The 26,571-nt window shown below is 36.4% G+C and overlaps 2 protein-coding genes across 5 annotated transcripts; both read right to left on the bottom strand.

Annotated features, from left to right (window-relative positions):
• Positions 1 to 20: 20 nt before the first annotated feature.
• bcl2l12 (BCL2 like 12) lies at positions 21 to 11,743 on the bottom strand. 4 transcript variants are annotated; one of them, XM_067382025.1, is made up of 8 exons: positions 11,444 to 11,743; positions 6,763 to 6,937; positions 2,379 to 2,643; positions 1,696 to 1,909; positions 1,426 to 1,542; positions 814 to 887; positions 297 to 554; positions 21 to 176 (listed from the first exon to the last, which is right to left on the bottom strand). In XM_067382025.1, exons 1-8 carry the CDS (start codon positions 11,469 to 11,471, stop codon positions 135 to 137), a joined length of 1,173 nt encoding a protein of 390 aa, XP_067238126.1. In that variant the 5' UTR covers positions 11,472 to 11,743; the 3' UTR covers positions 21 to 134. The 4 variants fall into 4 exon arrangements, with proteins under 4 accessions (XP_067238126.1, XP_067238128.1, XP_067238127.1 ...); XM_067382027.1 differs by lacking the exon at positions 11,444 to 11,743 and adding an exon at positions 10,214 to 10,800; XM_067382026.1 differs by lacking the exon at positions 11,444 to 11,743 and adding an exon at positions 10,214 to 10,798 and having other exon boundaries at positions 6,763 to 6,954.
• Positions 11,744 to 16,583: 4,840 nt separating this feature from the next.
• Positions 16,584 to 21,335, bottom strand: pax10 (paired box 10). The gene is made up of 7 exons (XM_067382036.1): positions 21,230 to 21,335; positions 20,586 to 20,753; positions 19,837 to 19,919; positions 19,556 to 19,712; positions 19,218 to 19,288; positions 16,887 to 17,028; positions 16,584 to 16,684 (listed from the first exon to the last, which is right to left on the bottom strand). The coding sequence occupies exons 1-7, from the start codon at positions 21,333 to 21,335 to the stop codon at positions 16,584 to 16,586; spliced, it is 828 nt and encodes a 275-aa protein (XP_067238137.1).
• Positions 21,336 to 26,571: the final 5,236 nt, after the last annotated feature.

The raw sequence follows: 26,571 nt of genomic DNA, 5'->3' as shown, positions 1-26,571 counted from the left end.
AAATACAAAAGAATAAATACATCTTTCTAATCAAGTAGTGTCAGTTCCCCAGTTGGCTGGTTCTTCTCTTCTTCTTCGCCTCACAGAGGTCATGCTACATGATTCAGAGTTAATAAGGTTGAAAAGGTCCAAGGTCAATCAAACTCTAGGACCTCATCCAATTGTGCAATTTTATCCTGTGGAAGAAGACACACAAAAAAAAAATGATACAACTCTGCCCCCTTCTGGAAGAAAACAACAGATGAATATTCCAGAGAGACAGGAAAAGTTAAATGTAGACAGCAAAAAATGCTCACCCATCCTCCGTGGCTCCTCACCCATGGTGCAAAGTTTTCCATGTAGCGTTCAGCATAGCCTGTCAGACGCTGAACTCCAGTTGCTGTCACGACTCGACGTGACACATCCATGGTTATGGCGAGACGGCGCAGCGTAGGGCTTACTGGTGCAGGAACGGGAGGTTCTTCACTCTGACTGGCGTACGTGTCAAGGAGTTTGGCAAAAGATGGGTAGGAGAGGCGAGTCAGGGTGGACCGCAGGAAGGGGTTGCCGTTTATCTACAACATTAAACAACAATTAACAATGATAAACAGTGACTAACAACAATAAACCCAAGGCAGCAACTGAAAATAACCACTTTTCATGACCATAAATGGTCAAAAACACAAGATTTATTAAATGTTTTAATGCTATTAAGTCTTTACGATAAGGAACCAAGAGCTGCTTTAAGAGCCAAGTTCACTCTATATCCAAGTAGGATACCAAAAAAAAAAAAAAATTTTTTAAGAATGGCGAATTTAGATCAAGCATCATTACCTTGTCGTTAATGACATCCCCCTCTGTAGTCAATATCTGAACGAGCTGTTGAACCACAGCTTCTTTGTCATTTACTGTGAACAAAAAGAAGAAGTGTAACCTAATCTTCAAACAATTCAAAAAACCTCTGCCGGACCATCAGCCCATTATACAATAAGCTATTGTTAAAGGGATAGTTCACCCAAAAATGAAAATTCTGTCATCATTTACTCACCCTCAGGTTGTTCCAAACCTGTATAAATGTCTTTGTTCTGTTGAACACAAAGGAAGATATTTGGGGCACCATTGACTTCAATAGTAGTCAATGGTGCCCCAAAGCGGCCTTGTTACAAACTTTCATCAAAATATCTCCCTTTGTGTTCAACAGAACAAAGACGATCATACAGGTTTGGAACAACTTGAGGGTGAGTAAATGATGACAGAACTTTAATTTTTGGGTGAACTAACCCTTTAAAGCACTAAACATGTTACAACAGCACACAGCAAGATGTGACAACACAACAGGTCTGCTCTTGCTTTGATATTCCACTGAAAATGTATCTACTTCATGCATTATGATAAAATTATAAATTCGTCAGGTCATAAACAAGTTTTGAATCAGTTTATATCTACCTTTGGGTGGACTTGGCACAGGCTCTGGTTTAACGGGGGATTTCTTTTTCACACTGTGTTTCTGTGCAATTCTGTCCAAAGTATCTGCCACACCGTTATAAAACTCAGGAGGATGTGCTGAGAAAAAAATATTACATCGATTTTTGAAAAGTAGAGTATTTATAGGCATAATAAGACATGACAATCAAGAACACATTCCTGACAGTGCCTTCTGTGTCTCAACTTCTTTAGCCAAAAACAAGATGTATATCTTTTACGTCTGAAACTTACACGGTGAAGCAGGATGCTCCCCAGATTGTGGACCATCTGAAGGATCTATTAAAGGCAGTGTGGTTGGACGCCGAGGACGAGGCTCTTCTTTTTTAAAAGACACTTTTTTGAGTATATCAGATATTTTCAGTTTTTTCTTCTTTTTCTTATTTCTGTCCCCTGATTTTCTGTCGCCTTCCTCTTCAGACGCAGAGGATGGAGCGCATATCTCTTCCTAAAAGGAAAATGTTCTCATTAACAAGCTCTGAAGAGTAATATTAAAACACAATGTTAAGGAAGAAGAAATGAAAAATAAGTACATTTAGGCTTCTTGACTGGTCAGGAAATTCTTAATACTGAAACCATTATCTTTGCAGTCCATGCCCCAGATGAAACAAGAGCAGATTTTGGTCTCTCTACAGATATAAATAGTGTTTGCCTGTTTCACACAGCATGTATCGGCAATGCATGTTTATTTTGGTGCCCTTATTAAAGGCTACACACTAGCAACATGAGCACAAGTAGAAGTGTTGCAGAAGCACAGCTGAAAAGTAGGAGCCTATAACTGAACAGAGCAGAAATTTTAAAAATGTAACGCTTGTGATTATCACACTGTAGATTTTTTTTTTTTTAAGCAAAAAAATTACACATATTCTAAGTTGCTCTGTTATTAATTTGTGGTGTAAAGGGGGGAGGGGGGTTACCTCCATTTTTCTGGGTAAACTGTGTGTTCCATTCGTCGATGGCTTGTCAGACTGGCCCGACTGACTCTGCTTCTCCAGGCTGTTGTTTGGACTTGGATCAGTGCTACCTTCTTTCTTATCATGGCGAATTGTGGACGAACGGGTTCTCAGTCTTCTTTTCATGAAATTTTTAATTCCGTGTTTCTTCTCCTCTGCGGCACTGATCTCCTCATCCAAAGAGTCCCATTCGTTGGCATCTTTCCTCATCTTATCTTTTGTAGAGGCACTAAAAATGGGAAGTGAGAGAAAGAGAAACATTGGTCATTTCCACATTATTAAATGCACAAGATTTTTTTTGTTTTTAATCACATTTACATCAGCAATTTTATAAATTTGCATGTTTATATAATAAAGATTGACATAATTGATAAAGTAAGATGACTTGACCACTAAAAGTTCCCCTGGACCACTGAATAAATGAAGTTATTATCCTGGAAGAATTGTCCCAAAAGTGAAGGAAGAAGAAGTTTATATTTTCAAATAATTATTAAGGATTGACAGATGAACAGAAAGATTCATCTGTGAATAGATGAAGAGTGATCAGATGGACTAGCTTCTCCTTAATCATTTAGAATAGCATAAAAAAAATCTTTTAGAATAGCCTGGTTTCACAGACAGGCCCAAACCAGGATTATGTCTTAGTTCAATTAGGATATTTAAGTATCTGAGACAAAACAATGACACTGACATATTTTAGGATATGTCAGTACATGTTGTTTTCAGTTAAAACAGCTCAAACATGCATTTAGCCTGGGACTAGCTGCTTAAGCCTTGTCTGAGAAACTGGGGGACAGTATTTCTACCAAATCCTCTTGTAGTTAATACTTTCTTAAATTACGACACATGCCAATTTATAGAGTTACAGAGTTCAAAATGCCATAAATCCATAAAGCAGATAAATCCTGTCCTAATCTTATTACAGTCACATTACACTCAAGTTCACTCAACAAAAAGCTCTGGACTCTTTTTTTAAGAATCAACTTCTTAAAACTGCTTTAGGATAAAGTCACTGTTTAAGGGCAGATTTGTTTGCCTTTCACTGCTTTTTTGTCATGGAGAAAACTAGGTTAAAAGATATAATGATTATAAGTGATTATAATGATTATAGTCTTAAAACAATTTAAAGTGTTAGTTCACCCAAAAAATGAAAATTCTGTCTTTAATTACTCGCCTTCATGTCGTTCCACACCTGTAAGACCTTCATTCATCTTCAGAACACAAATTAAGATATTTTTGATAAAATCCGATGACTCAGTGAGGCCGCCATTGACAGCAAGATAATTAACATTTTCAAATGATGTATTTAAAACAGTTCATGTGACTACAGTGGTTCAACATTAATGTTATGAAGCGACGAGAATACTTTTTGTGCGCCAAAAAAAACAAAAAAAAACTTTTCAGCAATATCTAGTGATGGGCGATTTCAAAACACTGTTTCATGAAGCTTCGAATCTTTACGAATCTTTTGTTTCTAATCAGTGGTTCAGAGCATGTATCAAACTGCCAAAATCACGTGAACGATTGGCAGTTTGCACCACTGATTTGAAACAAAGGATTCGTAAAGCTTTGAAGCTTCATTAAGCAGTGTTCAACATTAAGGTTGAATCACTGTAGTCACATGAACTGTTTTAAATACGTCTTTAGTAGCTTTATGGGCATCTGAAAGTGTAATTCAGTGTTTTTTTTTATTTTTTAGAAAACCTACAGAACATTTTGGACTTAGACGGATAAACATGATACAAGATAGAAACAAGACAGACAGACAGACATACATACATATATTTATATAAATAAAATGGAATTTAAAATAAATAAAAGTAATAATACATAAATAAATAAAAATATAAAATAGTAACAATAATTATAACAGCAGAAGCAGTAGCTGCAGATTAAGTATCTAAAATTTCTTTGTAGTTTTCCAATTCTTCCACCTAGACAAAGATACAGGTTTAGTGTGATTAGTCCGTGCAAATGACAGTTCCAGATATAGTATCTCCAGTAAAGAATGCAGCCAATGCTTAGAGGAAACGTCATGAGGTGTTTTCCAACGCTGAACAAGTAGTTTCTTTGCAGCAGTCATGGCAGCTAGCCAAAATTTCCATAATTTCTCACAAATTGAGAGTTGTCATTCAACAATAAAATAACAGGATCTTTGGGAAAAAGAATCCTAGAAGCTTTGTACAACACATCAAGCACCATATCCCAGAATTTATGCATGTCAGGACAGTCCCAAAGCATATGCATCAAAGTGTCCAGGCAACCAGTCCACCAAAATTACAATACGTGTGGGGTGATAGACCAATAGCATGTCGTATACACGTAGTTAAATATGCCCTGTGTGGTTAGTGTTTGTGGATGCATGGAATGTCTTATCCCACACTGTATACACTGTATCCCATTCGATGATTCTATTAGAAGTGTTCAGATCCGATAACCAAGCTCTGGCTTTAGGGACCTTATCTGTATTAAGATTTAAAAAGCAAAAATAAAAATATGAAACAGTTCCTGTGCTTGGTGCATTGCAAATCCAGTTCACCACTGGGTGAGTTTGAAGGTTTTTACCCCAAGGTACCTTTATGGGCTTTTAACACGGCACGTAAATTAAAATCTAAAAATAAAGTGTTATGTGAAATGTTAAAGGTGCCATCGAACGTGTTTTCAAAAGATGTAATATAAGTCTAAGGTGTCTCCTGAATGTGTCTGTGAAGTTTCAGCTCAAAATACCCCATAGATTTTTTTTAACTAATTTTTTTAATTGCCTATTTTGAGGCATAATTAGAAATGCGCCGATTCGGGCTGCTGCCTCTTTAATTGCTCGCATGCTCCACCCCCTCCCGAGCTCTCGACTCTATCAATGCATAAACAAAGTTCACACAGCTAATATAACCCTCAAAATGGATCTTTACAAAGTGTTCGTCATGCAGCATGTCTAATCGCATAAGAATGATATTTATTTGGATGATACATTTGATTCTGAATGAGTTTGATAGTGCTCCGTGGATAAAGCTAACATTACACACTGTTGGAGAGATTTATAAAGAATGAAGTTGTGTTTATTAATTATACAGACTGCAAATGTTTAAAAATGAAAATAACGACAGTCTTGTCTCCATGAATACAGTAAGAAACGATGGTAACTTTAACCACATTTAACAGTACATTACCAACATGCTAACGAAACATTTAGAAAGACAGTTTACAAATATCACTAAAAATATCATGATATCATGGATCATGTCAGTTATTATCATTCCATCTGCCATTTTTCGCTATTGTTCTTGCTTGCTTACCTAGTCTGATGATTAATCTGTGCAGATCCAGACGTTAATGCTGCCTTGTGTAATGCCTTGAACATGAGCTGGCAATGGCATATGCAAATATTGGGGCGTACATATTAATGATCCCAACTGTTACGTAACAGTCTGTGTTATGTTGAGATTCGCCTGTTTTTCGGAGGTCTTTTAAACAAATGAGATTTATATAAGGAGGAGGAAACAATGGAGTTTGAGACTCACTGTATGTCATTTCCATGTACTGAACTCTTGTTATTTAACTATGCCGAGGTAAATTCAATTTTCAATTAAATCTTTCAATTAAGTCTCGACAATCCAGGATTGAATCCTCTCCATTTATGTAATTTAACGTTAGAATACTTTTTTCTATTGTTTCCATGAAGACTGTGAACTAGGATCAAACCATTTCGTGAGTGCAGGATAAAGGACCAATGATACCATTTAAAATTAGGGCAGCCCAATCCACCTTTTATTTCACTTCTTTGAAGTTTAGACCACTTGATGCGGGGACGCTTCCCATTCCAAATATATTTTATCAGTAAAGAATCTAGCTTTTTCCAATCATTTACTGGTGGGGGAGAAGAAGCATAGAGCTAATAAAATTAATGCGGGGCAAAATATAAATTTTGATTGTCGATATTTGGGCAGATGGTGATGAAGGCACAAGGCAGACACATCCATCTTTGAATATCAGACTCAACTTTTCCACTGGGCATTGAAAGTGTTAATTATCTTGCTGTCAATGCACTATAGTTACATGAACAGTTTTAAATACGTCATTTGAAAATGTTAATTAACTTGCTGTCAATGCAGGCCTCACTGAGCCATCTGATTTCATCAAAAATATCTTAATTTGTGTTCTGAAGATTAACGAAGGTCTTAAGGGTGTGGAACGACATGAGGGTGAGTAATTAATGACATAATTTTTTATTTTTGGAATTAAAGGAAGGAATTAAAAGCACCATAGTCTAATAAAATAAGATGATATTTACAAAATTTCTCTGAAATGGAGTTGTTTTACATTCTGTATGTGATTGAATGATTTGTGTCACCTGTATTTGTGTGGGTCTCTGTATTCTCCTCCTATCCTTCCAGGCCTTTCATCAGGAGGAATCGAGAGCGAGTGACGCAGGAAAGACTTCAGCACCATCCGAGTCTCCGCTTTAATCTCCAGGAGAGAGATAGACGGAGAGGGGGATGCAGGCCTGGCCACCACGTCTGCCATCGCTGAGACAGAGAGAGAACTGTGAGACAGAGAGAACACTTTCAGATTACACAACGATACAAACCACCAGTCCACAATTATAATGTACTGCTGAACAAGTCCACAAGTTAAACTAAACCAGAGCCTCAAATATCAATGTACACTTTGTATGTTTGTGTATTAAAAACAACCACTGATCCATCCCATGTAAAGAGAAGTGAGTAGTACCTTAATTCATAGTGGATACTTGAAGGAAGTGAAAGTATAACAAGTGACATACAAAGAATAAAAAAACACAGAATAAGAGCTGGAAGTTCCAGTCAGTTTACCTCAGATATTTTATCTACGTCACGTATAGCCTTTACCAACACCTCAAACATGATGACAAGCTCAGCACTTCAACAGAAACAAAAAACACATTGATTTTCTAATAATATCATTAAATCCTTGGATTATTTAACATAGTATCAACCATGTGTGTATAGGCCTATACAGTGCACTCCAAGTAGGGTTTTCAATAATATCAGCAGCATAAATCTATATAATTTTAATTGTAAATGCATTCAAGTAACTTAAAATTATCAATGAAGACCAGTTTTTATATTATTATATTATATTATATTATATTATATTATATTATATTAATTATATATATATATATATATATATATATATATATATATATATATATATATATATATATATATATATATATATATATATATATATATATTTTTTTTTTTTTTTTTTTTTCTTTGGCTGCATTATAAATGCAATATATACATGTCACCGACAGATGTGCCACTTTGGTGCTATGATGCTTTATTACTGGATTAAACTTGGCCCTTGGTTGTTGTTTTTTTTGACAACTATTCAGTCAGCACAAATTTATACTAATATATATATATATATATATATATATATATATATATATATATATATGTGTGTGTGTGTGTGTGTGTGTGTGTGTGTTCTTGTTTATATTACATCGTGGGGACCAAATGGCCCCACAACGTAATAAAAACCTGAGATCACCTACATTGTGGGGTCCAGCCAGCGGTCCCCACGAGGGAAATGGATTAATAAACATACTAAAAGATGTTTTTTTGAACATGTAAAAATGAAGAATGTTTCCTGTGATGGTTAGGTTTAGGGATAGGGGTAGGGTAGGGGGATAGAAAGTACGGTTTGTACAGTATAAAAACCATTACGCCTATGGAGAGACCCCACTAAGATAGGTGCGCCTGTTTGTGTTTGTGTGTGTGTTCAATTGAAAAAGAAAAACCTATTTATTTTTGGGTATGTAAGCCTAAAATCAAACAACTCTTTTTGTAAAGCATAACATCATTCCTATAATTTCTCTCATTCACTGTGTATCCTACTTTGCAGGTTATTATGGCCCATCAGACCTTGTAAATTCCACTGTAGGTATGTTATTGTTATTTGTTATGCAGGCCAGGGCAGTTTTACAACTCAAAACACCGGACACATTGTACATGTTGTTCATCTTGCCACTTGTATGAGCCTAGACCCTGTTTAATTTTTTATGACACACTTATTATCAATGATACAAAATGTGTTTTAAAGGGATAGTTCACCCAAAAATGAAAATTTGAGGTTTATCTGCTTACCCCCAGTGCATCCAAGATGTAGATGACTTTTTTTCTTCAGTCGAACGCAAATTATGATTTTTAACTGCAACCGCTGCCGTCTGTCAGTGAAATAATAGCAGTGATTGGGAACTTGAACAATAAGAGTCGAAAAAACGTCCATAGACAAATCCAAATTAAACCCTGCGGCTCGTGACGACACATTGATGTCCTAAGACACAAAACGATCGGTTTGTGTGAGAAACCGAACAGTATTTATATCATTTTCTACCTCTAATACACCACTATGTCCAACTTCGTTCAGCTTCCGGCTAGTGAGGTCTGATCGCGCTCTGACAACGGAAGTGATGTCTCGCGCTCATTGAAGTATATGGGCGAGACATCACTTCCGTCATCACAACGCGTTTTTTGACTTCACTAACAGGAAGCTGAACGAAGTTGGACATAGTGGTGTATTAGAGGTAAAAATTATATAAATAATGTTCGGTTTCTCGCACAAACCAATCGTTTCATGTCTTAGAACATTAATGTGTCGTCACGAGCCGCAGGTTTTAATTTTGATTTGTCTAAGCAAGTTTTATTTACTGTTATAGTTGAAGTTCCCATCTACTGCTATTATTTGACTGACAGACGGCAGCGGTTGCAGTTAAAAATCACAATTTGCGTTCGACTGAAGAAAAAAAGTCATCTACATCTTGGATGCACTGGGGTGAACTATCCCTTTAACTAATATACCAAACTACTATTTTTGTATGTGGAATAAGTATGGAATATTACATTGCGTGAGGATTGGAATTATTAAATATACCACATTAACTGTGCTAATCGTAGGATTAGAGGTGATCTACGGTCTGATAGTACACACTTACCCAATACCTTATCAATTCTAAGCAGCTTCCAACTATGCAAGTGTGGATTTCACAGCAGAAGCAAGAAAACACGTTCACCCAGCTTCTGCTACAGAGCCATGTTTACTACTTACATTCATGGTCAAGTTCACAAGAGGAATTTTCTGCATTGCAAATACGTCAGACTGATGACACGTTCTTGGCTTAAATGGCATTTTATTCATTTATGAAAAATGAAGCATGTTTTTTCCACAATTGCTTAATGCTAGTAATTGATGAAGCTTGTCAGAGTAATCATGTGACTGTGGTTCCCTGCTCTTGTTTTTACAACACTGAGCACATGTAGTGATGCAACTCTTATGTTGCCAGTTACACACCAGTGCATATTACTGTAACATCCAAAATATAAAATCCTGTTAGTAACCATGTCATATCTTAAGCCCCAGATCTTCAACTTAATACTAACCCAGATCTGTAACTAAATTTCTAGTTGTCTAGCTTGTCTGTAAGTAACTTTATGCTACTATCCAACCAATAGGTTAGATAGGCTGTTTGTATGTCAGTCAGAGTGTATGTCAGTCAGAGTGTAATTAAACGTAAATGGATGATTGATTAAAATAAATTAAGCTTCTTTACATTCATTCTGCCACACCAGATTCAAGATTTCTTGATACCTGACACAACTCGTGATATACTCTTTTTAACATAACAATGCTTACAATAGTTAGCTACTTATACCTGAATTCGAGCAAATAGTCACAGTCATAAGAGGACAACTGTCTTTGATGAAGAAAATACCTGCCTTACAACAGTTCAAGCGCACAAGTTTACTCGTTCATACCTGGTAAATATGTCTCCTCCTCCGCGTCCGAAGGAAATCAGCCGAGTCGCGACGCGTAAAAACAGAAAGCAACAAAACGCATGGACAAAGTCAATATTATTAAAAGTCGGACACTAAAAACAAAATAGATACATTTACGAGCGACTCAGTCAGCAGCGAACTGTGCTAAACTTCAGACGAGTTAAAAGTCAGTTGTGTGTCTGATGTTATTGGAGAGTTCACAGGTAAATCAGATCACACAATGTATCAAATCAGGTCTGGAGCGGTGATTCATATCGATGTTATAGATACCACTGCACTGTCGAAGCCAACAGAGCTTCAGCTTACCGGTTTCACTACTACTAACGCGTCAATAGTCCGACCTGCGGAATGACCGACTTACGTTGTGCGCACTGCGCATGTCACTGGACGAGGGACGGCTCCATTTTCCCATTGGACAGGGTTCAATTCCAGTATGCTCAATTGCTACATTAAGAAACGTTTTAGTGTATTAAACATACTATATCATGTGTTTAACACGACAAGTTATTTTACTCCTGAAGTTTTGGTGTTATTTTGCCATTTTAAAGTTTATTTAGGCTATTTTTCATCTGTCTTGTATGATGGTGTTAAAAACAAAATTCTACTTTATGACTAAAAATGGACACTAAAGTACAGTTCAAGAGAAAAAATGAAATTAATTTACAGGAAACAACTAAAAAACAAAACCACTCAGGTGTGTATTTTACCAAACAGGGTTTATTTTCAGGAAGAAAAAAAAAAAAAAACATTGAGAAAATAGTTATTTTGGTGACTGGTAATATTGATGACAGGAAAGTTGGGGAGCATTTGTCCTCCCTCAACCCCCCCCAAACCCCGTCCAGCGTCATCAGTAAATCAGACACTGGTACAAGGATTGGGAGAGACAGAGATGGACCGTCAGACAGAGAAATAGAGGCATAACATACTATGAAATCAAACTTTGCAAATTTGAGTAATTTGGATAAGGATTGATAGAAAAGGCCAGTCAGTAAAGCCTAAAAGAAGAAGAAGAAAACTAAAGTATGCAGTGAACAAACCTGAATTGTACTTGAATCTCTGTTATTAAATAAGTGTGAAATCAAGAAACATGCAAACATTCTGGGTTCAGTATCATGGAAAGTCCACACAAGTTCAAAAGCTCTCAAAGTTGTTCATCATCAATACATTTCACATATAGAGAATATCAGTAAAGAAATTAAATGTAGTTACCATAAAAAAAGCCTCTCTGCAGCAACATCCTTGTTATCCAAAGCTGACAAACTCTCAAGCCTTTTTATTATACTCGACAAATCTGTCCGTGCAACTATACAACTTTTTCTTCTCTGAAGCTTCATCTGCTCTCAGATGTCTTACCTCAGAGTTATTTCCTCTTTAGCAGAGATGATATGCTTTTGAGTCTGCACCCTCCTTCACTTGCTCTCTTCATCTTGTCGGTCTTAATTTAGCTGTGCACGCTCTTCTTCCTGCCTACCCTCTGACCTGTCCTGACTGCTTCTCCCTCTCTTCGCTTCGGACTCGCTCTATCTATCCCTCGCTCGGCCACCCTATCAGCCCCAAATCACTGTTCTCCTGACTCTGAGCCAATAGGGAGCAACACAGCTGGGTGAGGCACTTCCTCTGTGACAGGAAACCAGCAAAGAACTCTCAGAGAGACACACACACACACACACACACACACACACACAAAGTGTTTGGTGGACTGTGATGCAGAGTTCAAAATGGCTACCCCTCTCTATGAAAAAAAATCTATGTTCTGGCCTTTAGCTATTGTTCTAAAATTAAATCAATTTTGGATAGTTCTAGTTGTGTGTTTTCTCTGCTGCTTTAGATATTTTAAGCACAGTGCAAAAAGACCCCCAATGACTTAAACTGTGTGCCATCTTACTACCTGTACGTTTATTAGTTCGGCCAACCTGCCATGTGCTCAACATTTAAGACATTTAGGATTTAAAGAAAGCATCTTTCACATATGTACATGTAATTTTAAGTGAGTTTTATTGAATCTGGAATATTCCTTTACCAAGTTAAGCTCAATCAGCAGCATTGGGAAACTGTTGATTCCCACAAAAACTCATTTCGGCGCTTTCTTTCTTTACAAAATTAAAATGATGATGCAAAATTCATAATGTTAATTAAAGGGATAGTTCACCCAAAAATGAAAATTCTACCATCATTTACTCACCCTTGCTCCAAACCTGTATGAATATTTGTTGTTGTTGTTGTTGTTGTTGTTCTGCTGAACACAAAGAAAGATATTTGGAAGAATGTCAGTAAGCAAACAGATCTCACCTCCCATTGGCTACCATAGTATTGTATTTTTCCTACTATGGAAAAGTGCTCCGAGATCTGCTTGGTTACTGACATTCTTCCAAATGTCTTCTTTTGTGTTCAGCAGCACTACTTCGAAGCTTTACGAATCTTTACGAATCTTTTGTTTCGAATCAGTGGTTCGGAGCGCCAATGTCACGTGATTTCAGCAGTTTGATACATGCTCTGAATCACTGATTCGAAACAAAAGATTCGTAAAGCTTCGAAGCTTCATGAAGCAGTGTTTGGAAATCGCCCATCACCAGATATTGTTGAATAAAGTTTCTTTTTTTTTTTTTTGCCGTACAAAAAATATTCTCGTCGCTTTATAATATTGAAGTTGAACCACTGTAGTCACATTAACTGTTTTAAATATGTCTTTAGTAGCTTTCTGGACCTTGAGAAGTTCGGTGACATTACCAGCAATAGAGGCCTCACTGAGCCATCGGATTTTATCAAAAATATCTTAATTTGTGTTTCGAAGATGAACGAACGTCTTACGGGTGTACAACGACATGAGGGGGAGTATAATTTTCATTTTTGGGTGAAAATGAAATAATTTTACAATAATTTTAGGCTTTACAGCATTGTAAAATTGGAAATAACGAACATTGAAATGGTTAGTAAGCAGATTTTCACAGTAAAAAGGTTGTTAAAGTCCATTATGTCTTGTGTCTTTATTTTCAAAACAGTCAGTATTTTAACATTTACGGATTTTCCCCATTTGCTTCCATTGTAAGTGCCTCTCTGTACCCCAGATTTTTTTATTTTTTAAAAGAAAAGAAAAGGAATTCAAAGTCAAAATTGATTTTTGTGGTTATCAACATTATGCCACACACGCTGTCGCTTGAGCTTAACTTGTTAGCTCTGAACCTGGAATATTTTTTAACATATAGACAATAGTGTAACTGTATCAGAATTTGTATCTGTCACATTCAGCTGTTCCAAGGAAGTTAGCATGAGAAACAGAGGATGTGTTTATTCACTTGAGAACCACAGGCCAAGACTGTGTGCAGAGGGCAAGAGATGAACAGATAGAGGGAGGGGCAGAGATGGAGCGATGAACTTGAGGGAGGAGACCTCATGTTCACACAGACTAGATAAAACATGCTCTGATTGGGGACTGGAGGCCTTATGGGAATAGAAGAGACGTGACTATTACAGTGACCTCTGCTCAGACAGAGAATTTTGCGTGCTTTTGCCCTCTCAGCCTCCACAGCTCGTTAACATCGGCCTTAATTAAACTCATCAAGGGTAGTGCACCGGAAATTTGGAGGATACATCTCAGATATGGCCAGAGTCAGACCTCTAAGTGTATCCGTTCCAGTTTCCGGCTTTGTGAGGGCCGTAAGAAATTCAAGGACAAACAGATTTTTATTTGAATCTATATTTTGTTTATATGCAAATATATAACCAAGTGCCCATATTTTCTATATTTGTGTTCTGGTATGTGAGATATAGATATGACATCAAAGTTATTCATAACCCCTGAACTGTCTGCATTTGAGTCCCTGTGAGAATATGTCAGAACATTATTTTCAATGGGTGTGGTAATGTGAGTAACAAAAACAGGAAATCCACCAGCACACAGGCAGGAAATGCTACTGTTCAGTGACAGTAATAAGTAAACACAATCCAAACGGCCACAAGTGAACCAATTTACTGTTACTCTTGAGAAAAAACAGAACAGAAAGTCATTGAAGGTGGGAGATCCACAAAGAATAAATACAAATACTTTGCATGATGAAGGAAAACACTGACAAAACTCACAAATGCATGTTCCTTTTCGCTGTAATGTTTTTATTTCAATGTTAAGTTATTCCACAAAAGGGTTTACACTAAAATGTTCACGGTTCTAATAATAAATACAGTAACATTATCACTCTCTCTCTCTCTCCCTATCTCTGTCTCTCTCTCTCTTTCGTATGCACACACATTCAAACGTACAAATCTACAGTGAGTTCATGGGATCTGACAGGGGAAAAAAACTATGAATGTTACAGAGTGGTGAAATAAACCAGTAATCAAATCACAATAATGTCCATTTAACAATGTACAGTAATAAATCATTAGTTTAACTTCAGTATATTTACACATGATTGGTTGTATGTCTGATTGTCTTTGCAGCCTTTATGTAATAATGTATTTTGATTGTCAGCGGCTACATCGATTTATATTTATATCGTTTTGATCCCTTTAAGCTACATTGTGCACTTGATTGATTGTCACTGCTTTGCTCAGGTTTAAGCTTGATTGTCATTGGTTTCTCCACGTCAGCGCTATGATGGACTGATAGGCTCATGAAAAACTTTAATCCTAAAATCCATTATTTTTAATACCATTAGTCTACACGGTTCAAAAGTTTGGAGTCAGTTAGATTAAAAAAAAAAATAAAAAAATCTTTTACTCAGAAGACATTCAATTGATCGAAAGTGACATTAAAGACACTTATAATGTTACTGAAAATTTAGATTTTAAATAAATGCTGTTCTTTTGAAGTTTCTATTTGTCAAAGAATGCTGAAAAACATTCACAGTTTCCACAAAAATATTAAACAGCACAACTGGTTTCAACATTGACATTAATAAGAAATGTTTCTTCTTGAGCACCAAATCATCATATTAGAATGATTTCTGAAGGATCATGTGACACTGAAGACTGGAGTAATGGAGTACATTTTAAAGGATTAGTTCACTTTCAAATGATAATTAGCCCAAGCTTTACTCACAGCCATCCTAGGTGTATGTGACTTTATTCTTTCTGATGAACACAGTCGTAGAAATATTAATAAATATTCTGATGCATCCAAGCTTTATAATGGCAGTGAACAGGGGTCACGAGTATGAGCTGAAGAAAGTGTCTCCATCCACATCCATCCATCATAAACGTGTACTCCACACGGCTCCAGGGGGTTAATAAAGGCCTTCTGAAGTGAAGCGATACGTTTGTGTAAGAAAAATATCCATATTTAACAAGTTATGAAGTAAAATAGCTAGCTTCCGCCACACCGCCATCCATATTCAAGTTACAAAGAAAGTCTAAACTGGCGTCAGTTATACTTTTTCCGTAAGTTGAATAGGGAAGGCGTATGACGTAGTGTAAGCGTAGTGTGAGTTTTACACTTTCTGCGTACATTGAATACGGAAGGTGGTGTGGCGGAAGCTAGATATTTTACTTCATAACTTGTTAAATATGGATTTTTTTTACACAAACGCATTGTTTCACTTTAGAAGGCCTTTATTAACTCCCTGGAGTCGTGTGGAGTATGTTTATGATGGATGGATGTGGATGGAAGCACTTTCTTCAGCTCATACTTGATGATCCCACTCACTGTCATTATAAACATCGGATGTGTAAGGATATTTATTAGTATTTCTCTGATTGTGTTCATCAGAAAGAAGAAATTCAAATACACCTAGGATGGCTTGAGGGTGAGTAAATCTTGGGCTAATTTTCATTTGAAAGTGAACTAATCCTTTAAATAATTTTAAATTGTAATAATATTTCACAAAAATTCTGTTTTTACTGTATTTGTGATCAAAGAAATGCAGCCTTGGTGAGCAAAAGAGAATTAATAAATAAATTAAATCTTACCAACCCCAAACTTTTAAACAGCAGTGTATAACTTCAAATGAAGTTTTAAAGCATCCTCATTTTGGTCACATGTTTGTCATATTGATTGTAACTGGCACATCAATTAAACAATACATTTTTGTTGCATAAACATGAGGCATTTTTAGATGTGTACTGTTTTACCACCAATATTTGAGAATGGTGTTGTGTTAATGTCCGGCATGGTGCTGACTAGGCCTATAAAGGTGCAGGTCAAAAATGCTGGAGTCCATATTCTCTTCCACCTGTGCAGGTCTGTGAGGTCCACATCTTTTTTTTTTTTTTTTTATACAGGATTATGGCTTACATAGTCTGCTTCCCTGATGTGTAAATCATCTAAATAAGTCGGGTTTTTTGTTGTTGAATATTTTGCTCAAAGTTGCTGATTGAAGCTCTGCTGGTTTTGTCTGATAATGATAAGATGTGTTGTTTACTGCAGTCTCGTCCAGTACTGACTCAGACCTTGTCCCAGCTCCTGATCGCCGCCTTGAACTGCAGTCTGCCCTGCTGCGGAAACACCGGGAAAGAATCCTGAAAGAGACACAGCAGGGAGTTTTCATTGCATTCTTCACATGTGGCCACTTCTGACGACTTATTTGTAACACAAAAGAAAACCACAAAGCAGCAAAATCACATTCACACACACACTCATTCCTCATGCAGTGTTTTGGCCTGTGGATTACAGCATTCATATGCGGTGTGAGGGTGGAGTATGTTTCAAAACTGCACTCACCTGTGTTTGTGCTCGCCGTGGGTGGGGGCGGAAGGTGGGGAGAGGTATAGGATGAGTCAAATTTGCGAGAAAGAGGGGGAAGGGCAGAAGGAGAAGGAGGTAACATGCAAGAGTAAGTTGGAGTTGACTGGGAGGGCAAAGACTAAAAGAGAGAAGAGAAGGGTAAATAAAGATAAAAGATTAATCTCATTTCCTTTATAGTGTCAGCATATTCAGAAATAAACTACTTGGACAGCTTATTATGCACGAAACACCCCATATAAGATTAAAAGATTACTCTGGAGTTTTTATGATGGTGTTTTAGATCAATGTGCCACAGTCAGGTCAGAATAACACACACAAACCGCACTGGGTGTATTACAATGACGTGATTGAATGTGATGTCAATAAATATAACGCTGATCTGTTTGACTATAGGGAGGGGATTTATAGAGTAAAACTGACCTGTTGAACTGTAAACCTGCTGCATACGTGCGAGTGTTTATTTTTAGGAACTACAGGAGGCTGTGTATATTCCAGCAGAAACACCAGAGGGCGCTACATAAACTATCTTAAATTAGTTTGAATGTCAGGCGGACTCAAAGCACTGCCTAGTTTTACCTTGCAGTTGCGTAATAGATGCGTGTACTGGAATATCTATCTGCATTATTTACTATTGTAGAAAGCACTCTCTTTTGCATGTTTTAAAGAAACAAAAAGGCGGATGCTATTATGTTTGAGAGGGCATCATTTTTTAATTAAGACATTAAAAATAAAAGTTGTCTTGATAGAATAAAATTGTTTATATTTTACATACAGTAGCTGACTTCACTTTAAAACAGTAGTTTTTTTAAAAGACAGCGTACATTAAAAGTGCAGCATTTTTTATTATTATTTTAAAAAGCCCCTCTGTTAAATTCAGTGATTTCATTCATGTGGGGATTCGACAAATTTGTGAGTCCTTTTGAATGATTCACTAAGAGATCCTGTACATATATAAGTAATTTGTGAATCGACTGTTCTAATCATGCCTGACAAGAGCGTTAAAGGGTTAGTTCACCCAAAAATGAAATTTCTGTCATTTATTACTCACCCTCATGTCGTTTCAAACCCGTAAGACCTTCGTTCATCTTCAGAACACAAATTAAGATATTTTTGATGAAATCCGATGGCTCAGTGAGGCCTCCATAGACAGCAAGATAATTAACACTTTCAGATGCCCAGAAAGCTACTAAAGACATATTTAAAACAGTTCATGTGACTACAGTGGTTCAACCTTAATGTTATGAAGTGACAAGAATACTTTTTGTGTGCCAAAAAAACTAAATAATGATTTTATTCAACAATATCTAGTGATGGGCGATTTCGAAACACTGCTTCATGAAGCTTCGAAGCTTTACAAATGTTTTGTTTCGAATCAGTGGTTCAGAGCGTGTATCAAACTGCTAAAGTCACGCCCCCCCAGTGGTGAACTATTGATATTTCAAAACACTGAAGCCTCGTTTACTGAAATCACGTCACTTTAGCAGTTTGATACATGCTCCAAATGAAATGAAGTTGCTATTTTGCTATTTTCGCTTCATAACATTAAGGTTGAACCACTGTAGTCACATGAACTGTTTTAAATATGTCTTTAGTAGCTTTCTGGGTAGTGAAAGGGTTAATAATCTTGCTGTCAATGGAGGCCTCACTGAGTCATTGGATTTCATCAAAAATATCTTAATTTGTGTTCTGAAGATGAACGAAGGTCTTACGGGTCTGGAACGACATGAGGGCGAGTAATTAATGACATTATTTTCATGTTTGGGTGAACGAACCCTAAGGTCTCTTTTTGAATGGTATTTGCACCATGGGTAGTACAGTGGAATGCTAAGAGGTTAAAGAGACAGTTCGCTCCCTAAAGAAAATGATAATTTCCTCGCCCTCATGTTGTTCCAACACTCTATGACTTTCTTTCTTCTACAGAGCACAAAAGAAGATATTTTGAAGAATTTTGGTAACCAAACAGTTTTGGTGACCATTGATTTACATTGTATGGGGTGAGAAAAAACCCCATCTGAGACATTTTTCAAAATATTCTCTCTTATGTTCCACAGAACAAAGAAATTCATACAGTTTTGGATCATGAGGCTGAGTAATTTGAATTTAGCTGTGAACTATCACTTATAATACAGTGGCATTTGCAACATAAAACTTTTGTGCACCACTAGGTGTCAGTATTAGCCTATAAGCCATAGCAGAAACAAAAATTACTGAGTACACTTTTAAATGCTGATATAGAATTACAAATATGTGCATTTGGTCAGATACCTTATTAGGGTATTATGATACGCAAGGAAGGTCATGAATTACCTGCATACTGGAGAAGACCGACAAAGAGCTATAGGCTGAGAGAGACGAATCACTCCGACTGTGCATTGAGCCTTATATGAGAGAACAGAAGAGGAAAAAATCAGCTCATTAATACTACTACTACTTTTGTGTTTATTGATGCTTTGGTAATACTGCAATCATGGCAATAAAGAACTTTGACATTGCTCTTTGAATTGAGAAGTTTGAGGAAAGCGTAGAAACAAACAGGACAGAGTGAAACAAACACCAATTTACTATGCATGAAATAGGAGAAAAAAATAAAGGAGAAATCTAGCCACCAATTATCAAGCAAAGCTGTACATGTAAAAGAGACATACCTGAGCTGTTGCTATGATGGGAGTGATATACAGGGGAGTTAAAGGATGTGCTCAAGGGAGTATGTGTCTGAGAACAGGAACTGGTGCCTCCTGATCTCCTTTGGTTTCTCAGCTTTTCCTCCCTTCTCCACTTAGCTCTCCGATTGGAGAACCATACCTGTCAATCACCCAATATGGGTCAGTGCATAATGGACAGTGTCTTTTTGTATTGTTTAAAGGCACTTCAGCATTAACACAATTAAAATCTCAAAGAAGATTATATAAAAATACTTCATAAGAACCTGAATTCTAGCCTCTGGAAGATCAATCTTTGCAGCCAGTCTCTCTCTAGCAAAGACATCTGGGTAATGAGTCCTTTCAAACTCTGGAAAACAGATTTAAAACACTTAACAGAAGACCAAACATTTAGTATAAGCATAATTGCATATTGTGAATATTAAAGGGACAGTTTGTCCAAAAATTATCTTTTTGTCATGTCGTTCCAAACCGGTATGACTTACTTTCTTCTGTACAGAACACTTTGGACCCCACTGACTTTCATTGTATGCAAGAAAAAAACGATGAGATTTAAATGAGATCTTTTTGTTCCACAGAAGAAAAAAGTCAAACAGGTTTGCTACAACATGAAGGTGAGTAAAAAATGGCAAAAAAAACAAAACATTTTTGTAAACACATCAACAAAATTCAATAAGTTTTTAATATTAATTTTCTCCTTTGCGAAATAGCCTATACAAAATACATGGAAACAAAAATATCAAAACCTTATTTTTGTGCCAACCATGTTTTATCATAATTCTCAAATTTTAAAGTAATGACCTAGATCAAAATAACTTTCTCATAATGACTTCATAACTCATCAATGACAAGTTAATGTCCACTCATTGTTTATCCATTTATATTATTTTATTGCAATTTCAATCCTGTTATCATGATTTACTACAGTAAACAATGGTTATGTGTATCTATCCTCTCTAGGACTGAGACTATTTTGCATGGAAAGCTCAGTTTGAGCCAGCGTTTTGAGTCACACCTTTCTCCAGGGCATCGATCTGCTCCTGGGTGAAGCTGGTGCGGTTCCTCTGCAGCTTCCTCTTTAGCTGCAGGTGTAGCTGCGACTCGTCCACCTCATCCCTCTCTCCCTGCACCACTCCTTCCCCTGCTCCGGCCATCTGCACATTCAGATCTTCCACACAACCATCTGAGAGAGAGAAAAAAAAAACTTCAGAGAGTCTTGTAAGAGTGCTGCATTTCAGTGTGCAAACATGTGTGTTATTATATAGACAGAACTGTCTCTTTGAAGACTGTGTGATTCTAGTGCAGCGCAGCATCTTGTGTTTGACAGTTTGACCTTATTTGTGTATGTGTGAATGAGCAGCAACTGTATTATGGGCATCTAATTCTGTGTCTAATGTCTGCTCGCTTTAGTTCCGGCTTCCTGTAATGAAAGAGAGGATGTCAAGGCCAGAGACTGCCGTGTTTGTATGTGGGTGTGGGTGTAGATGTGTGGCTGATGGTGTAGCTGTTGGCACCCTCTGTTTGTGCTCAGTCAAGTATAAGAATTGCTGGTTCACCCCAAAGCTGACTTCACAAACACAGGCTCACATACACATTCAGTGTACATGCTGAGGTGCTTTACTAATAGATACAGGAGATAAATCACTAAAGCTCACATACCTGTTCCGTGTTGAGGGGTGATGGTGTCGGCCGGGTGGTACCAGTTATTTGGGCCAGTCCAGTTGGAGCCGTTTTGTAAGTTCAGCATGGTCAGATTCTCATACATCAAATGTCACCTGTGAGAAAACACTGACCCTCTCCTTCTATCATCCAGACCACTCCAACCCTGAATGAAGGACGAAAGAAGTAAAACTGTGAAAGAAATACAAGAAATTCAGTATACAATAAACATTTCTCATATTTCATACTTCCAATCTCTCCATGGCTTTAAGAATTAAAACGTTTTTTTGTTTTTTTTACAAAATGTTGCTGATTAAGTTGATGTATTGTAACTGAGGATATACAAATCTTGGTAATTCAAAACGGTGTTTTGTCTCGTATGCAAACGGGTAAAAAGGACTTTAAAAATGAATAGTTGATGCCACTTTTCGTTGTGTATTAACATTATATCTAAACACAACAAGTAGCTTTATTTATTTATTATTTACATTTTCTATCCACCGTATTTTTCGGGTTAGAGCGGGCGCGGCCATTTAATTTTAATGGGTCTGGCTTCCGGTGTCATTTGCTTTCAGTTATTTTTAGCTGTACAAACAGCTCGTTATGCTGCTTGATATTGCAAACTGGTATTTTTTGCCATATTATTTTAATGTATTGTCTTAATTATAAACACGCTGGTTTGTAGCGCAAACAGTTTTACAGTTTACCGCACTTTGATATTCTTCTCATTATTTCCATGTAGCGGCTAAACCGGAAGTCTCGCACATTCACAGAAAACACCTTACTTCCGCGTTGAAAAATAAGGTGGATAAAGGAAGATTTTTGGGCCTCCCCTCAGTCTTTGGCACAGTCTTTGTTTCCAACTTCTCCTTGCATTATTAGCAGCTACGCACAATTTTTGAAAACAAAATATATGGAAATAAAAGCTAGCATTTTAGCATCTTAATAAAAAACTAAGTTTTAGTTTTGTGCCAACCCTGTTATTATCAAATTTCTCAATTTTTAAAGTAATTCTATAGATTGAAATAACTTTGTCGTAAAAACATCATTGTCCTTTCAGAAATTAACTTTCCAATGACAAGTTCAAGTCTGTCATCCATTTATCTTATGTTTTATGTATATACCTTAAAATGTCAACCCTGTATTTTATGATTTTAAAACGTAAACAACTGATCATTTAAAAGTGTTATACATAAAAATACCAGTAATTAAAGGCTTGAAATGTTGAATTAAACAGTGAAATCTCAACCCTGTTACTATTCTTAAGCTATAACTATATAGGCATAAAAATGTGTTAATTTGACTTAAGATGGCACAATGCAATTTATTAATCCTTAAAACAGTTTTTGCCCAACAGGCAAATGTAAATGTACTTTTAAAAAATCTTCATATTTAATGAATGACACATCTGATGTCTTTAAAGTATGGGTCACATTGTATTTTACTCTCTTTTTATCTATCTATCTCTTTATATATCTTTCGCATGTACACACACACACCCACATACACACACACAGAGTTCATCTCTCTCTCTCACACACACACACACACACACACACACACACACACACACACACACACACACACACACACACACACACACACACACACACACAGCAAGTAATTAAGAAGTACAGAACATCTAGTCTGACATGGTCGTACACACACGCATGACTGGAGAGAGTAATACTGTCAACTAATGTTAACAACAATACACAGACACACACAGGCTCTACACAACAGAGAGAGACACACTCCTACAAAACAAAGAGATAATTATAGATACACCGCACACAATGGCACACAATCCACGTTTTCAACTACAAACTCTGACTACACAACAAAAAACAGTATGAAAATGGAGGCGTGAAGCCGCCAACTAAAATATAAGTGTATTTATATCACAAAAATGCCAGCACCTGCACATAATTTATAGAACACCATTTAGCTAAATAAATGAATACCGTTAAAGAAGCCGAAAAAATATCTGTGGTTCCACTTAGTTCTGCATGTAAAACTACTAACATACACGGAAAGGAGGTCGTCGTCATAAATACTATAGGTCTAGCCATTAAAGATGATGTAGAAGTGCTTGCATGATTATATTTGCATGGGTTTTGAGAATAAAACATGACCCACAAAGACAAAAAGTGACCACTAAATAGAGAGAAATACACAGATGCGGACATAAAGAAGCAAAACAACACAGGTAAGGGTGCCAGAAAAATGTAAAACTATATTTAATTTATTACTACATGTTGTTGAATTAATGAACCCAAAAAAACTCCCTGTACAATTTTAAGTAGTCAAAAAAAAATTATGTAAAATAAATAAATAAAATAAATAATATCATAGCTTGAATATGCCCAGGAAATGAACAGTCAAATATTGATACAATCCACATACAGAGGCTCCTTTTATACACAACAAGTGTTGACACATCTATATAATAATATACAATATTCAATGCATTTATAAAGTATAATGATAAAATAATGTTGTCATGGATATTGACGTATAGGAAAGGTGAACAAGTTTTCAATCATTTAAATGAATTAATTGAATATGACTTTGTATGACTCTAAGGCCAAGATAAATATAAGCACATTTCAATTATTTAAATTTTGCCTCTGGTGGTATCACACAAAATATTGCTGTGTGCAAAACAGAAAATGTCAAAGGTCAAGTCTGCCATAACCTTTCTACAATTAACCATTTGTTTTCCTCAATCTGTATATGTTATTTCCAACATAAAAGAGTTAGGATTCTGTTAATTTCTCAATTGTTGTGTCGGCAGTGAAGGCAGGAGACTCACCTGGTAGATGAATGAATTGTAAAAGTGGTCCACACTTGCTCAGTGTCTCTATCACTTTCTGTTCATCCCTCTCTCCTTCTCTCTGCTCTCTCGCTTTGTTAATGTTAGACTGTGTTCAAGAGAGAGAGAGAAGAGAGAGAGCATGGGAGGAGAGGAAAGGGAGAGAAAGATGGAGAGAGTTAGACAGGGCGAAAGAGAGGAGGCGAGGGAGGGGTAGTGGGCTACAGAGAAATGCATCTGCAGGCACTCTGGTCCTTGAAGCAATGAGGGAGAGAGGGAAAGAGAGAGAGAGGGATGACACACAGAGTCAGTGTCAGTGTCAGGTCTGGACTTAATGCCAGGAAAAGGGGTGATGAAGTGAGAGAGAGAGGTGGATGCAAAAAAAGACTGAAAAAGAGGAGACGTAAAGCTATTTCTAAAGTCTCACAAAGGCAGTTTGCTGTTTGTAGATACGGACTTCCAAAAATGGCTAACCTAAGAGCTGTGAGGGAGCTTCAGATCATGCACCTGCTCTATGACGCCTGGCGGTCAGTGATAGTTTAACCCTCCGCCCCGCTGAGATCTACTCGGGGTCCTATAAAGACCCCGATAAATAAAAACAATTAACTTATTGTTTTCCCTTCAGATTCTTTAAATATGTTCCTCTGAAGTAATCTGACTCCTGATATATTGATATAAATGAAGCATTAACCCTCTGATTTCTCATAAAGTAGTCAAACACTTCTCAGACATATAACAGCTGTTTGGGACCAGAAGAATGTCTGACCTCAGCAAATATACAACAAAAAAGCAGTTGTTAAGAATGAATCTAGATCTTGTAGTATTTTCAAGTTATTGTTCAATTTTGCTTTTATATAATACACTGCCGTTCAAAAGTTTGGGGTCAGTAAGAAAAAGAAATTAATACCTTTATTTAGTAAGGACACATTCCACTGATCAAAAGTGAGAATGAAGATTTCTATTTTAAATAAACGCTGTTCTTTTGAACATCCTCCAAAAATTCTGGAAAAAAAGTGGTTTCCACAAAAATATTAAGCAGTACAACTGTAATAATAATAAATGTTTCTTGAGCAGCAAATCATCATATTAGGATGATTTCTGAAGGATCATGTGACACTGAAGACTGGAGTAATGATGCTAAAAATTCAGCTTTGACATCACAGGAATAAATTACATTTTAAAATATATTCAAATAGAAAGAAGTTATTTCGTAATAATTACATTGTAATAATAAATGCAGCTTTGGTGAGTATAAGAGATTTGTTCTCGTATCATATAATTTGGAAAGTACTTTCATTTTAGTATTTTCTTTAAGCTTTTAAAATGGCATTTGTGCCTAATACTTCCCAAAATGAACATATTTAACCATATTTGAACATAATTAAACTATTTAAATAATAATAAACACAATGAACAGACCTTTATATTCTTGTATTTTAAATCAAGACACTCATTCTCATGAGAAGAGAAACTTCACACATTACTCTGTAGTTCTCTGTACACTGCATGCTTGCTAGTATGATTACACGCAAACATGAGTAGACACTTTCAGACCTGCGTGCAAGGGCCTCTTTTCTTCTACACACACACACATATGTCAGAGTGTATATGGCATGTTTACCCTCCACTGCACTTTGTCACAATCCCAATGCTATATTTGCATATTTTATTGGATTAACTTTAAAAACCAAAGAGCCTGTGACACGTTAAAATACGAGAGAAAAACAGAGGGAGAGAGAGAGATTTGCTGTTCTTATAAAGGAGACTCAGCCAACATTACATACAAGCATGACCATTTTGGTGCTAGTTGAAAGGTTCAACCTAGGGGAAAAGTCGAATAAATATGAGACCTCAAATTCCCACTGGAGGTAAGAAGGATCAAAGAGGTTTTTGTTTTCGTCTTTTGGGTATTAGGCCTACAATCTGTGAATTATGAAGCAAAGAGATTTTTTTTTTCTTCTTCTTCTTCTTTTCATGCATGCACTCTAAAGCAGTAGATCTCAATCAAGGGGCCAGGGCCCACTAGGGGGCATCGCAAAATTTCAGGGCACCCCCAATAAGTCTTAAAATTATTCAAATGTAGTTATAATAACAGATTTTTCACTAAAATACACTGACATGAGTTTACTTATTTTTATTACAACAGAAGTACATATCAGGCTAGACAGGAGGAAATGTTGTCTTAGACATAGTTTACTAATTGGAGTAGATGTACACACATCATCTAAAACTTCATCTAAAAAAAACCCTATACCTCTAACCTTAACACTAGTACACTCTTAAAATTAAAGGTTCTTTAATGACATCTATGGATCCATGGAATCTTTCCATTGCACAAAAGGTTCTTTACAGTTGAAAAGGGTTCTTTAGATTATTAAAATGCTCTTACTACTTAGAAAAAAATGGTTCTTTTAAGAACTATTCACTGAGTGAAGTAACATGTTAATTAATATTACTCAGTACTTATTTGTGTAGTTACTGTAACAATGTCACCTTAAAGGGTTAGTTCACCCCCCCCAAAAAATCT

The sequence above is a fragment of the Chanodichthys erythropterus genome, chromosome 3 (assembly GCF_024489055.1).
Source record: "Chanodichthys erythropterus isolate Z2021 chromosome 3, ASM2448905v1, whole genome shotgun sequence".
Taxonomy (NCBI): domain Eukaryota; kingdom Metazoa; phylum Chordata; class Actinopteri; order Cypriniformes; family Xenocyprididae; genus Chanodichthys; species Chanodichthys erythropterus.
This window is presented reverse-complemented; position numbering and strand designations above follow the sequence as displayed.